General features: G+C 56.2%; 1 protein-coding gene across 4 annotated transcripts in view; it reads left to right on the top strand.

Annotated features, from left to right (window-relative positions):
* Window positions 1-372: 372 nt before the first annotated feature.
* Window positions 373-14,152, top strand: part of SPNS2 (SPNS lysolipid transporter 2, sphingosine-1-phosphate) — a 39,482-nt gene continuing 25,702 nt past the window's right edge. For 3 of the 4 annotated variants that reach the window (XR_013961187.1, XR_013961188.1, XM_080679863.1), the window contains exon 1: window positions 393-910. Coding sequence is in view for 2 of the 4 variants with exons in the window: in XM_080679863.1 (XP_080535989.1) it covers window positions 541-910 (370 nt within the window). In the remaining 2 variants the exon portion in view is untranslated. Of the gene's footprint in view, window positions 911-14,152 lie in introns of all 4 variants that reach the window. The other variant, XM_080679862.1, reaches the window with a different exon arrangement.

The raw sequence follows: 14,152 nt of genomic DNA on the forward strand, positions 1-14,152 counted from the left end.
CCCTCTCTCCAGGTCGTGCACGAGCTGGAGTCTTCAGCTTTCTTCCAGCCTCCGCCAAGGGCCCAGTCTCGTGGTAGGAAGTGGAGACGGAGGGCATTGAATGGGTTCTGGGGAGTCCTGCTTCCCGCACCCTGTTCCTAGCCCGGTAGCTCCCACAAACCCGCTCCGGGCCCTCGTCCGCCTCCGCGGTCGTGCGGCTCCAGCGTGACTGCGCCCCCGTCGGGCAGAAGGGGCTCTGCGGAAGGACACCCCCCCCCACCCCCCGGGGCAGCACGTGCGGGGCGGGGCTGTGGTCCGGGTCTGGAGCTGATTGGGCGCGGCGTGGTGGGCGGAGCCGGACCTCAGCTGTCAGAGCCGCGGCGGCGGCGACAGCGCATCGTGCTGAACCTTGGCCGCGCCGCAACCAGGGCCGGAGCGCAGGAGCCGACGGGGCCGGGCCGGGATGGTGCTGCGGCGGCTCCGCGGCGCACACACGCACTGAGTGGGTCCAAGCTGGGCCCCGCGCCCCCCGCGCCCCCCGCCGCCGCGATCCCGGCCGGCATGATGTGCCTGGAATGCGCCTCGGCGGCGGCGGGCGGCGCGGAGGAAGAGGAGGCGGACGCGGAGCGGCGGCGCCGGCGCCGGGGGGCGCAGCTAGGAGCTAGCGGCGGCGTTTGCTGCGGGGCGCGGGCAGCGGGCGCCGCTGGAGTTGCGGCCGCCGACGATGAGGTGCAGACGCTGTCGGGCAGCGTGAGGAGGGCCCCGTCGGGACCTCCCAGCTCCCCCAGCACCCCCAGCTGCGCAGCCGCTGCCAAGGGCCCCGGCGCGCAGCAGCCCAAACCCGCCAGCTTGGGCCGCAGGCGAGGGGCAGCCGCCGCCATCCTCAGCTTGGGCAACGTGCTCAACTACCTGGACAGGTACACCGTAGTAGGTGAGCTAGTGCCCCATTCAGCCCGAGAACCAGAACTCCCCGCCTCGAGGTACCCCGGGGAACCTGTGGTCCCAGATCCCCTTTATCCAAGCCTTACGCGGGGTCCCTAAGGGCCCTCCGCTCAGGCCCCCTGATCCAATCCAGAAACCGTCTCCGACCCGGGGCCAGAGGTTGGGGGAGTCCCACCCCTGGAATAGCCCTCGTGTCCTCGCCAGCCCTTGACGTCTCATCCGTTGTCCTCCTTTCCAAGAGTCTCCTTTACGTCTCTCTGCCTTTCGCCTCCGCGCCCCCTTCCGCCCCCACCTCAGATTTTCGGGCCTCTCCTCCCCTTCCCCCGGTCCAGGCGGTCTGTAGGTCGGTAGCCCGTCAGTTCCTTCCTCCGCCGCCTCCACTCCCCTGCGTCCGTGCGGCGAGTGCGCGCGCCCCTTGCGGGTGTGCGCTAGGGGGGACCAGCTGTGTGCGCGCAGGCAGCGCGGGTGTGTGTGTGAGCGTGTGAGCGTGTGAGCGCGTGGCTGACAAAGGCTCCAGGCTGCGGGGAGCAGAGGGAGGGGCGGAGCGGGTCTGTGGCGCCTGGGGACCCAGGATGCGGTTTGCAGCTGGCCCTGGCTAGAGGCCTGAAGACGCCTCCCCCTGCTCTATGGCGCCTGGGACCTGGGGTAGGGCGCTGGCCACTGGGGCTAGAGAAGGGTTGCCTCATCCTCTATGAGCATCTCGGCGAATTAGCCTTGGAGATGGGGTGACGTTCCGTAGAATAACCGGGTTCTAGTCCAAGATTTACCTCTCCGGTACCTTATGTGTGACCTTGGGCCAGTCTCAGCCTGTGTTTAAGTCTGTTTGTGAGGTGCTTGATCCCTGGGCCTTTGCGGATGGAATTCCAGTCTGCTCCCTCCCCTCCCCCAATTCTCAGGAGTCTGGGAGTAGGGACTTTCCCGGAGGCTGCCCTTAGGTGGGAATGGTGCAGCCCAGGGAGCAAAGGACCTGGCATAGGTGTGGGCTCCCTGCGGGAGAGCTGTGGCAGTATATCTGGCATGCTGGTCCAGAACCTGCCTAACCACAGCTTAGTAAAATCTGGAACTACAAAAAAAATAAAAGGCAGGAGGAATTTGGGACAGATTTTAAAGAGAACTTGGAGGTGATCTAGAGGAGAGCCCTGTATAAACCAGCTGCTACCTGGGTTCCCTTCTCTGGGCGAGTCTCCTCCTCTGTTGATGGGGGTTTTGTGTCAAGTGGAAGGGAAGAACTCTGATGGGAGAGCAGCGGCCTCTCCTTTCTCTCACTCCAGCTTTCAAAACCTTTGGCTCTCTCCATTCCTCTGAGCGTGCTGCAGGGTGGAAGTGGGTACCAGTGGCACCAGTTCCTTACTTTGCTCGTGTGAGCAGGAATACCCAGTATGGCCCAAGTGCACCAGCCCCTGTCATGCAGGTGCCTGCCTGGGACCTGGGAGTTTAAGTGCCACCCTAAGGTGGGGAGAAGTCAGAGAACATTGGGACCCTGGAGTCAGTGCAAAATACGCTTCTGTATACAGATGGGGAAACCCAGGCCCCTGTAGGAGCCTTGTCCAAGATGGCCCGAGGGTGCACAACAGGATGCCATTAGAACTACCAGGAAAGCCTCCTTGGAAGAGGCTTTCCACCCTCTCTCCGCGGAGCAGTGGATGGGCTGCTCCTGGCACTGCAGCACTTTCAACTTGTTTTTTCCGGCCCAAGACCACCCCCCCTGATCTTCTTAGGGAAGCCAACTCTGCTGGGGGGGGGGGGGGAAGGGCTGAGAGGAGAGGGTGGGATCAGGGAGGTCTGATGTTTATCTGCTCCCACCCTGACTTGGGTCCCAGAATCAGAATATCAGATGCTAGGAAATTTCTGGTGAATTGGTAAGGGGGGGATGGGGAGCAGTGGCTAAGCGGGGCGTGGACAGTAGGGAGGAAGGCCCGGAAAGCCCTGTGCAAACACCAGTATGGGTTGTGCATCCCTCCCTTTCCCAGCCAGGGCCGGAGCTCATGCACCACCCCACCTCCAACACACAACATACACAGATTTCCTCTCCGGATGAGTCTGGCTCTCTCTCCCTCTCTTTATGGTAGATTTCCCCCACACTCTCCTGGCCCCAAGGTCAGTTTTTAGGAAGATTTACGGTCTCTATGGCAACTACTATGGCTTGGGTGGGGCAGGGGAATGAATGGTCATTCCAGGTCTGAGCCCACCTGTTGCTGGCTGGCCCATCTGAGAGAGAGCCAGGGGATGCTGACACTCCACTGATCGGTCACTTTTGATGTTGCCACCCACCTACCCCCCAACCCCCCAAAACTTTACAGTCTGGTCCTGGCTCCCGCCTCAAAAAAGAGTTCCCACTCTCTTTTAAATCTGTCCTGTGAATTTCTGTCTTCGTGGTATAGATCAGCTCTGTCCAAAAGGAATATAATGTAGGCCCCATATACCATTTAAAAATTTCTAGCAGTCGCATTTGAAAAATAAAAAAGAAATAAGTGAAATGAATTAATATATTTTATTCAACTCAATATACCCAACCTACTTCAACATGTAATCAGTATAAGAGCTATGGATGAGATCTTTTGCCTTCTTTTTCACACTAAGTTTTGAAACCCTCTGTGTTTGACATTTATGGCACGTGTCAGTTCAGGCGAGTAGCATCTCACCAGACACAGGGCTGGGCCCCTGCAGTGGGCAGTGCAGCTCTAGAGTCCCTGATGCCAGATGTAAGTCCAGGCTCTTCAGTGGCCAGCTGTGTGACCTTGGGCATGTCCCCCGAGGCTTCCAGGTGGTCATTTCCTCCTCCCCACCTCTGGGTTGTGTGGAGCAAATGAAATGTCTCTTAAGCACCTGGGACAAGGCCAGACTCCTAGGAGAGCGTCACAGATGTCAGCTGCCTTCTCTCCCTTGCCTCTGAGCAAGCTGTGCCCTAGCCCCCATGCCCTCCCGCCGTTCTCTGTTTTGAACAGTCTCTTTCAGGACAGCTTTTCGAACCTCTCCCTTCTCTGCCAGGGCTGCTCTCTGTCCTGGGAACAGCAGTAGGTCTTCCTCTGCCCTGGCATTCCCAGCGCCACCCAGTGATCCAGCTAATTATGGCCTCTCCTTGCCATGAGAACCCCTGAGGGCAGCAGGTGAGGAGGGCCAGGCTCCGGCTCTTGCTCTCCTTCCCGAGCTATTTCAGTTGGGTGAAATTGAGGGAACCCAGAAACCAACCCTTCCCTCCGCCTCCTTGTGCGGATGGGACGCTGATGCCTGGGGAATGCAGGTGCTCATCGCTCATCCAAGGTCGCAGGGCAGAGCAGAGCAGAACCAGAGCCCCCGGTGCAGTGTTCTCTTGATGGAGGAGGCCCCTGCTCTCTCTGCTGGCCAGACTCTGGGCAATGACTTTCACTCAGTTTAACAGAGGCAGTTTAAGCCCCCCCAAGGGCATGTGGCTTCTGCTCCCCTGGCCCCTCCCAGCCTGGCAGCCACCCACTCTCCATTCTAAGTCCACTTGTGGCTGCCAGGTGAGGAGAAGGAGGGAGCCGCTCAGTGAGGGTCCTGGATCCCCTCTCCCCAGCTCTGCTTCCTGGTGCCAGAGCTGCCTCTGCCCCTGGACTCCCATTCTTTCATCTGTAAAGTGGGAGCAGAGCTGCAGGTGTGGGTGGCAGCCTTCTGTTTCTGGAACCAAGAGGGGGCTGGCGCCGGCCCTATTCACGGTTGGAGACTGACTACTTGAGAGCTGGGATCCTTCCCCAACTTCTCTGGGTTACCTGTCCCTAAGTTCTTTCCCTTTGATCCAGCCCATGGATCCACTTGAAACTGGGTGGGGTGGGGGCTGGTGAGCAGAAGCAGAGCCCTGCCCTAGGGGAGTCCTTTTCTGCCAAAGAAGCTGAGATCGGTATCCGTGGCAACCGCTCACTAACACAAACCCAGAAGAATAGTGGAGCATAGGGACCCAGCCAAGAACACAAGCCTGGCACGGGGACTGGGGGCTTCCCGAAACACCTGAGCCGGTGCCGAGGGGGCTGCCAGGCTAGGGGTCTTGGCTCCTTTTTGTCTGCTTGGTTGTCTGTCCAGAGCTGACAGATGGGGAAATGGAGGCCTAGGGTCTCCTACAGGGTTACCTGGGTGGGAAGGGTCCAGTTAAGCCTCACCTCTGTGGCTATCTTTGTGGATAAGGATAGTCAATGCTACCTCCATCCGGTCCCCCCAGGTCGTTTTGTCCCCTTGGGTGGCCCTGTTGTAGCCTCTGACACACCAGCACTCCCTGAAATCTGCAGGGCAGGTGTCCCCGGGCCGCATTCCAGAGCGCCTGTCTGGCAGGTCAGCAGGCAGGTGAACCGCAGGCCGGCCTGGAATGCCGGCACCCTAATGACTAACTGCCAGCTGCCCATTTCCTTGATCCTTCTTCCTCCTCAGGCATTTTGCGGTTGGTTCTGTCAGCACCTGGGCTGTGCTGTAGACCTGTTGGAGGAAGTGTCTTCAAATTTTTTTTTAAATTTACTAATTGACGAGAGAGAGAGAGAGAGAGAGAGAGAGAGAGAGAGAGAGAGAGAGAGAGAGAAGAAGAAGAAGGGAGAGATAGAAACATTGATTTGTTGTTCCACTTGTTTATACATTCGTTGGTTGATTCGTGTACGTGCCCTGACTGGGGATCGAACTGGCAACCTTAGTGTATTGGAATGATGCTCTAACCAACTGAGCTACCCGGCCATTGTTCAGAGGAAGTGTCCTGGAACTCACTACCTTAGTCTTGGACCCAGGGCCATTGAATGCCCCAGCCTGTGCCTTAGATCCCCATCTTATGAATGGGGCAAGCGGCTGCAGGCTGCAGGTTACAGCTGATCTGAGAGTAAGGCTGTCTGGGTCAGAGCTGCTCGGAGAGGAGAGAGCGCTGTGTCACTTCTCCAGACAGAAAGTGGCTTTTGTTTCTGCCCAGGTGTGGGGGTCCTGAAATCCTGAGAGTAGAAAGGGAGTGAGAGGAGGGAGGCAAAGGGGACACTGGTTTGATTTTCTTTGTGTTGTTGTTAAAATACATTTTTATTGATTTCAGAGAGGAAGGGAGAGGGAGAGAGATAGAAACATCAGTGATAAGAGAGAATCATTGATTGGCTGCCCCCTGCACTGGGCATGTGCCCTTGACCGGAATCGAACCTGGGACCCTTCAGTCTGCAGGACGATGCTCTATCCACTGAGTCAAACTGGCTAGAGCCTGGTTTGATTTTCAAGCTCCTGGGGCTGGGCTCTCTGTTGGGCTCTGAATGTCTTTTGGGCTGAGCTCCTGGCTTTGCCAGACTGGCTGTGTGACATGATGCAGATCCTGACCCCCTCTGAGCCCTAAATCCATAATAGGTGACTTTGCACCTCTCTGTTTTTTAAAAAAGTATACTTTTATTGATTTCTCAGAGAGGAAGGGAGAAAGAGAGAGAGATAGAAACATCAATGATGAGAGAGAATCAGTGATTGGCTGCCTCCTACAGGCCCCCTACTGGGGATCGAGCCCACAACCCAGGCATGTGTCCTGACCTGGAATTGAACCGTGATCTTCTGGTTCATAGGTCAGTGCTCAACCACTGAACCATGCCGGTCGGGCTGCTCCTCTCTTTTTATGGTCAGCATCTTGCTCCCAAGGGTAGCATGGGCCACTTGGTCACAGGAACACTTACCTGCGGGCCCCTGGCTCTGCCTGCACCTCCCTCCCGCAGGATAACCAGATCTGTTCCCCAGTTACTGCAGCAGCCACCCTCAGTTTCCCTGGTTGGGTCTCAGTGGTGCCACTGCCCTCCTTCCAAAAGTCTTCCCCGCCCTAACCGGTTTGGCTCAGTGGATAGAGCGTCGGCCTGCAGACTGAAGGGTCCCAGGTTTGATTCCGGTCAAGGGCATGTACCTTGGTTGCGGGCACATCTCCAATAGGGGGTGTGCAGGAGGCAGTTGATTGATGTTTCTCACTCTCTATCCTTCCTCTCTGTAAAAAATTAATAAAATATATTTTTTTTTTTTTAAAAAAGAAGTCTTCCCCAACTTTCTGGACTGAGCCAGGCACCTAACTTGTGGTTTTCAAGTGCACTCTTTCCCATATCCATCCCAACACCTAACCCTGCGTAGGGTGGCTGTCTCCCTTGAGGGGCTGAGCCTGGTCATCTCTGGTTGTAGGTTTGATACCTAAGGGCCTGGCACAAGCTTGGCCCTTGTTGACTGACTTGAATGGCAGAGTTGGGTTGACCCAGACCTGTCTGACCACAAAGCCCATCCTGAGCTGAAAGGGCCTTGAAAGGTTTGGACGACCTAGATAAGGACCGGGCCCCTGCTGCTGATGCCAGGGTTTCTCTCAAGGTGGCCGGCTCCACCCTTTCGTCCTGACCAGATCACACAATGATCCATGGACCTCATACCCCCCGGAAGGAAATTGGGGAAGTGGTCAGCATGGACCCTGCCTGCCCAGCTCTTAGCCCCGACATGGGGCCCCCTGACCCCCATACTGGGAAGAATGGCTTCTGTACATTCAGGAGGGCACTGGGGTGGCTATGCTCGGTCTCTCCTGCAGAGAGGGCACTAAAGGTGAAGGGCTGGCCCCAGGTACACAGTGAGGCTGTCTGCTCTGGGCCTGGCCCTCTTGGTGTAACTAGCTGGGAAGTTGGTGAAAGGAACCCTAGAGGAGATGTAGCAGAAATAAGCAGGAATAATGCTCTCCCTGGAGCTTGGAGGGAGGACTGGGGCCTGGCTTCCTACCTCCCCTCAGTCCTCTGCCATCATGGAGACCTTGCTGGGGTCTCCCCCCATACCTGGTAGCTCATGGAGGTCTTTGTGGTCCCTTTCCTGTCAAGCATGGATTTCCAATGGGGTCCCAGGAGGCAAGGGGCATGATTAGGCTTTGAAAACTGTTAAGGGCTGTGCCTGGGGAGGGGTGCTTCCACTTGGTCACATGCTGTTTCTCGCACCCACATGAGGGCTGTGGATGTGGATGTTCAGAGAGGGCTGGTTGCGCCCCCTTTTCTGGGTTTTGTTGGGGTGAGGTGGGAGAACACAGGCCAGGTCTGGAACTTGGAGGCCAGCTCAGCCTTGCTCCCGCCTGTTTCTTTGGCCTTTGTCCCATTCACCTCTGAATCTCAACTTTCCACCCGAGAAGTGGGAGCAGAAGTCGCTGGTCCCCTTGGCCACTGAAGCAGCACACCAGGAAAGCTGGGAGTCTGTGGCTTGAGCTGCGCAGTTTTGTGGTTTCTTATCTCTCTCCCTACACCTCCCCTTATCCTATGTCTGTGGTCACACAGGCCACGCCCTCTGAGGATCATGATGTGGGTGTGGCCACCTTGTCCTCTGTCCGGTGGTCTGGGGAGCTCTGAGGTAGTACAGGGCCAGGGAGGCTGAGCTGGGAAAGGAGTGGCTGTGCAAAGCCCCCAAATTGCTAAGGCCGAGACTGGTTCCAGGAAAGCTGGCCCCAAATGATAGACTAGAACCACAGGACAGAGGCGGGGCTGCCTGTCCCCGCCCACCCTGGGCATGGAGACTTGGTGGGGAGAATGGAGGGCTTTCTGAGCTCTGGGGGTGGGTCCTCTCTAGGGCTGGCAGGCAGGGCTCTTGGTAGGGAGGGGTGTTATGGTCTCCAGCTGGAGTGCTCTTTAGGGGGACAAGCTTGCAGTCTAGATCCTCTAGGGAGGGGGTAGGGCCTCTCTGAGGGGCGCTGGGGCTGGGGCCTCATACCCAGGGTCCCTGCAGAGATGACCACTAAGCTATCCTGACATTAATGACCCAGGTTCGTAGGACAACATGCGGGCAGGAGGGCCAGCATATGTAGAACAAATGCGATTGAGGTTTAGGGATGGCAGGGATGTAGGGCAATCCTGGGTCTCTCTCATCCTGAGGCTCCCAGTAGGGCCCAGAGGCTCCTGGCAGTCACTAAACTTGTCCCTGGTGGGAGCTCTGGGTGGTAGAAGTGTGTGTGCTGGAGAGCCTGGGGCCCCCAATCAGGGACTGCTTTGGCCAGTGCCCTTAGGCTAAAGGGGGGGTGTTGTCAGCCTGGCCAGGCTGTGGTTTCCCAGCCTTAGCCATCCAGAGCCAGGTCAGCAGAGCCAGGCCCTCAGGCCCTATAATTACTGGGGTGGGAGCTGTGGCCCAGTGTTAAAGCAGAGTAAGCCAGCTCTGAGGCCTCTACAGGGGGACCAGGGTCCCTTCTAGGGGGACCAATCAATGGCAGGCCTGACCCATCCCTTCAGATCCCTAGGCCCTGTCTCTCTAGCCATCTGCCCCCACTTTGGAGAAAAGATCACTGAGGTGGGAGTTCCCATTGTTCTCTGTCACGACTAGGGCTCCTGCCCCATGAGGTAATGACCTGTGATAACATTTATTGACTACCTACTATGTGCCAGGCACCATTCTATGCACTTTACATGGACCAACCCATTCAAACCTCACAACAACCATAGAAAGCAGATCTTAAAACTAAGCCATATTACAGAAGATGAAACCAGCACAGAGAGGTTAAGTAACTTGCTTGGGTCACACAGCAGAGAAGGTTGAGAAGCCAGGATTTGAACCCAGATGGTCTGGCTCTAAAGCCCAGGCTCTTGGGAATTCAGCTAAGGTGCCTGTTGCTCTGAGAGAGGCAGAGTGACTGTGGGGTGGGGATAACTGTGGTTGGGGAGGGAGCTTGAATGGCCTGCCCTGGCTGACTAGGCAAGAAGAGACCTCGGGATCACAATGTCCCTACCTTGCATCCGAGCTGGTCTGAACTGGGGCTCCTGAGGTCATTGTGGGTTTCCTTGTACACCTTGGCCGTTCGGTGGACTCTGTGATGTCAGCAGTTTTGGTCTGGACCTGGCTCCTCTGGTGGCTACAAAGGGACCAGCAGTGATGGGGATCACCGTGAGTATCTGTGACCAGCCAACTGGGTGAGTCAGGCCAGATTCCAAACAGCTCTGGAGGTGCCCTTGAGGTTATAGGTACATCTTCAACAGGAGCCATAGAGGAGGGGTTGGGTGGGTGGGGGGAAAGGGGGTGTCCTGGCAGAAGTGATCTTGGATCTGGGCTCTGGATCAGGTGGATCTGAACAAGTGGACTTGGACACTCCAGGAGGAGGGCATGGCTGCAGTCAAGTCCTGGAGGCCTACATACAGGCTGTTATGTGCGAGTCCTGGTGGCCTCAGATCAGCCAGGCCCGTGGTTTCCAAACACCTGGGCTGCGTGTTAATAGGCCCCTGCTCCTCACCTCTAGACAGGGTGATTGTACAGACGTGGATCACGGAGGCCTCAGATGCCAGAAGAAATCTGGCCTTCATTTGCGTGGCATTTGGGAGCCACTCAACATTATTGGGCAGCCACACCAATGAGCTAATACTGGTAGTCCTCTGAGAACAGTGTCTGGCACATAGTAAGCACTAAACATGTTAAAGTCCAGATTATTGTTGCTGTTGGTAGTTGTTATACTGAACCAGGGACCTAGGCCAGTGGACTTTGAAGAACACATGGGCAACTGAGATCTACCCAGAGGTGACAACCTCTGGATCATGGCAGTAGCTCCTTGAGTCCAGACACTGTCTGTCGTCTCTGAACCCCGCCCAGGACTTAGCAGATCAATAAGTGCTTGTGAGGTCAGGCTGCGGGAGGGATGTTAGATGGGCCAAGAGAGGAAGCAGGGAGCCCGTGGTGAAGGAGAGAATTGTTGGGCCCATTCATGAGCCTATGGGAGGCAAGGGGGTATCATGGCTGACTCCCAGGTGTCTGGCCCTGGGAGTGCCATGGTGCCACTCAAAGAATGGGGACCAAGGGGTGGAGCCCAGATGGCTGGGACACTGAGTGGTGAGAGGGGCTGTGGGACTGAGCCACCAGGAGGAGTGATGGAGGTGAGGCCGTGGAGTTGATTAGGGGCGAGGACATTAGCTGTAAAGAGGGAGAGAGAAGAAGCAGTTGTCAGAGGGGACAGGTCAGGATTGCTTTTGCCACCAGGATGAAAGATGTGAGTGCTTTCTTAGGCTGATGTGCAGGAGACAGAGGTGAGGGAGATGCTGAAAATCCAAGCTCAAGCCAGGGGCAGGCCCAGGGCGAGATCCCTGAGAGGCAGGAGGAACAGGTGGCCTAGAGGGGACAGTTGACCTTAGACAAGAGGCAAGACCCTTGGGGCTCGGAGAGTGTAGCTGGGGTCAATGAAGGAGAAGATTCAGATGCTCTTGCTATTCCAGAATGTTTTCTTGGCTCAGGGAAGAGGACCCTGTGGGCAGAGGGCGATTCTGGCTGTGGATTTGGGGTAACTGCCTGGAGACATCTGGATTGGGACCTGTGGCCATGGGATGGGTGGGGTGGGGACTCCACCGTGCATGCCCCTGGCTGGTAGGGCTGGTGAAGTGGGCTTGGCCTGAGCTGTAGGAGGCTTCTCCTGGGCGTGAGGCCCAGCCTGTGACCCACCAAACCTCAGCCTCCAGGAAAGAGGCTAAAAATAAGGCTGTGGTGAAGAAGGGAGGGGGTGTATGGGCCCAGGCCAGGCTGGAGCCCAGAGGAAAATCTGAGACGACTGGCCGGGCTGCTGTGACACACGCTTCCCGTGCCAGTGGCCGGTGGGATCTCATCCTCTTGTGGCCGTCGCTCCTTCCAGGCCTATTAGAGGGAAAACAACCCAGAAAGGCTCAGGCGGGGCCTGCAGGAGGCCCTACTTCCTGGGAAGGTTCACTCGGGCCTTCTGCCTAGAGCTCAGGTCTTGGACCTAAACTGGGGTGCCGGGGCGGGCGGGCGGGGGGGGGGGCATCCAAAGCTTCCTGTGTCTTGGGGTCTAGACTGCCTGGGACCTCCCTGGGACCCTGGATGCCATCTGGATGTGGAGAAGTGTTTCTCCTCCTTCCCAGGAGCTCCGTGCAGTAGAGGAGGCCAGGGAAGCTTCCTGGAGGCAGAGGCAAACGTTGGGCCATGAAGTCATGGGAGGGAGACCGTGTCTGGTCAGGTGGCTAGAATGTGCCTTGGGAGGAAGCAAGAGTGTTTTTCTTTCTTTCTTTCTTTCTTTCTTTCTTTCTTTCTTTCTTTCTTTCTTTCTTTCTTTCTTTCTTTCTTTCTTTCTTCTTTCCTTCTTCCTTCCTTCTTTCCTTCCTTCCTCCCTCCCTTCCTCCCTCCCTCCCTCCCTCCCTCCCTCCCTCCCTCCCCCCTCCCCTCCCTTCCTTCCTTTTTAATATATTTTTATTGATTTCAGAGAGGAAGGGAGAGGGATAGAGAGATAGAAACATCGATGATGAGAGAGAATCATTGATTGGCTGTCTCCTGCACACCCCCAACTGGGGACCGAGCCCGCAACCCAGGCATGTGCCCTTGACTGGAATCGAACCTGGGACTCTTCAGTCCGCAGGCTGATGCTCTATCCGTTGAGCCAAACCAGCCAGGGCAAGAGTGTTTTTATTTGTTGTGCACATAGGCTGTCTTCATGATGCCGATTTTGATATGGCCTTCTTCCCAGGAAGTGACCAATAGTTACTGTAGATCCGTGCTCTCCATTCGGCTGTGGTTGGGGACCCACTGTTCAGGGGCCCAGGGGGAGTTTTACCCGCCTACCACTTCCCAACTCCACCCATCCTTACCCAGTACTTAAACAGCCCCTGTTCTGGGTTCTGGAGATGACTTTCTGGCTCCAGCGCTCAAGGGGCTCCTGGTCTAGTGGGGGAGGGGGCAGACACACACATTCGTTTGTACATCTACTCCACAGATAGTCATGGTGGGCTGGCTGTGTGCTGGGCCCTGGGCAGGGGGACAAGAGCAAACCACACAGAAGCAGTGTGGCAGAAGAACAAGCTTTGATTATGGTAATAGATATGTTTCAGATCTCACCTCTGACACCTTAAGTGCTCTATGACAAGTTATTTAACTTCTCAGAGCCTGTTTCCTCATATGTAAAATGGGGTTAATAATTGTAGATCCTAGCAGAGGCAGCAAGGGGATGATAATCGTAGACACTAGCACAGGTAGAAATACCATCTGAAGAGCCTCACACGGTACCTGGAACTTAGTGGGAACCAGTAACTGGTGGCTCTTAGCTCCTGGCTACAGTGGGTCCAAGGAGCTCATATCCATGTCCCTGTGTGTCTTCCCTGTAGAACTAACTAATCCTAGTGTGACAGTGCTAAAACAAGGATGGACAGGGGCAACTAACTTATTGAGGTTGGTGGGATGGGCAGAAATCAGGGAAGACTTCCCAGAAGAGGAAGCACCTGAATTAGTCTTGAAGGAGTGGCAGGAATTAGCAGAGTCAACAAAGTTGTGCCAGGGTAGAAGAGGAAGCTTGTGTAATTGTGGGGCCATTAGTAGTTTGGGGTGGCTGGAGTATGGGGTGGAGGGGTGGTTTCCTGAGCTGGGAGGTGGGAGGGTGGGGTTGATAAGGCTGAACCTACAGCTGGTGGCCTGGTGAAGGGGCCTGTGTCCTCCTGAAGCACTGGGGAGTCTCAGTTGATAGTGACTATGCGCGAGAGGGATGTGACCAGACCCACACGTCAGGAGAGGAACAAGTCCTGGCTCAGGAGTGGGAATGGATGTGGGGTGGGAGGTGAGTGTGGGTGGTTCCCCAAGATCAGGCCCACCAGGGCCACCCACAGGCCCCGATGGAACTCTAGGCCTCTGAGGCCAGGTCAGGGCACCTTGGAGGTCCCACTTGGTGGTTCTGCATTCCACAGGCCCAGGATGGGCCCTGGGCTTCTGCCTTCAAGGCAAGGCCACAGCCTGCCTTGGTTATTAAGTCATTACCAGGGCCTCACACAGCCTCTTCATCATGGGTAATTATGGTAAATCCAGGCGGCATTAACAAAGGGGAGGCCAGCTTTTCTTGGCTGTCAGACTGCTAAGGCAGCAGCTGGGGCTGACCCCCACCCCAGGAAACTGCCCAGCACCCCAGCCCTGGGTCTTGGGAGAGGCAGTGAGACAGTCTCCCTACTTACACCCCCAGCCTTCAGGTGGGACCCTCATACAATGCTTGGAATCCCACTTTCACATGGTATGACTTTGACCATGTGGCTTAACTTCCTGTGCCTCAGTTTCTTCATCTGTCCAGTGGGATAATAGTACCATAATAGGGTTGTATGAGGATTAAACTAGCAAAGCACTTAATGCTCAATAATTTGAACCATCATCATTTCAAATGCTGACATCATTTTCATCATCATTATCATCATCATCATGAAGAGCCTGGGAATCCCTGAAGGCAGGGTCTAGTCTCTAGTTCCTTCTTCTGTCCCCTGCATGGGGTGCTCATAAGGCAGGCCCCGTCTCCTCCTCCTGTCCCCCCGCCCCTCCCCAGGGCAGGTGTGGTGGTCAG

The sequence above is a fragment of the Plecotus auritus genome (genome assembly GCF_963455305.1).
Source record: "Plecotus auritus genome assembly, chromosome: 7".
NCBI lineage: Eukaryota > Metazoa > Chordata > Mammalia > Chiroptera > Vespertilionidae > Plecotus > Plecotus auritus.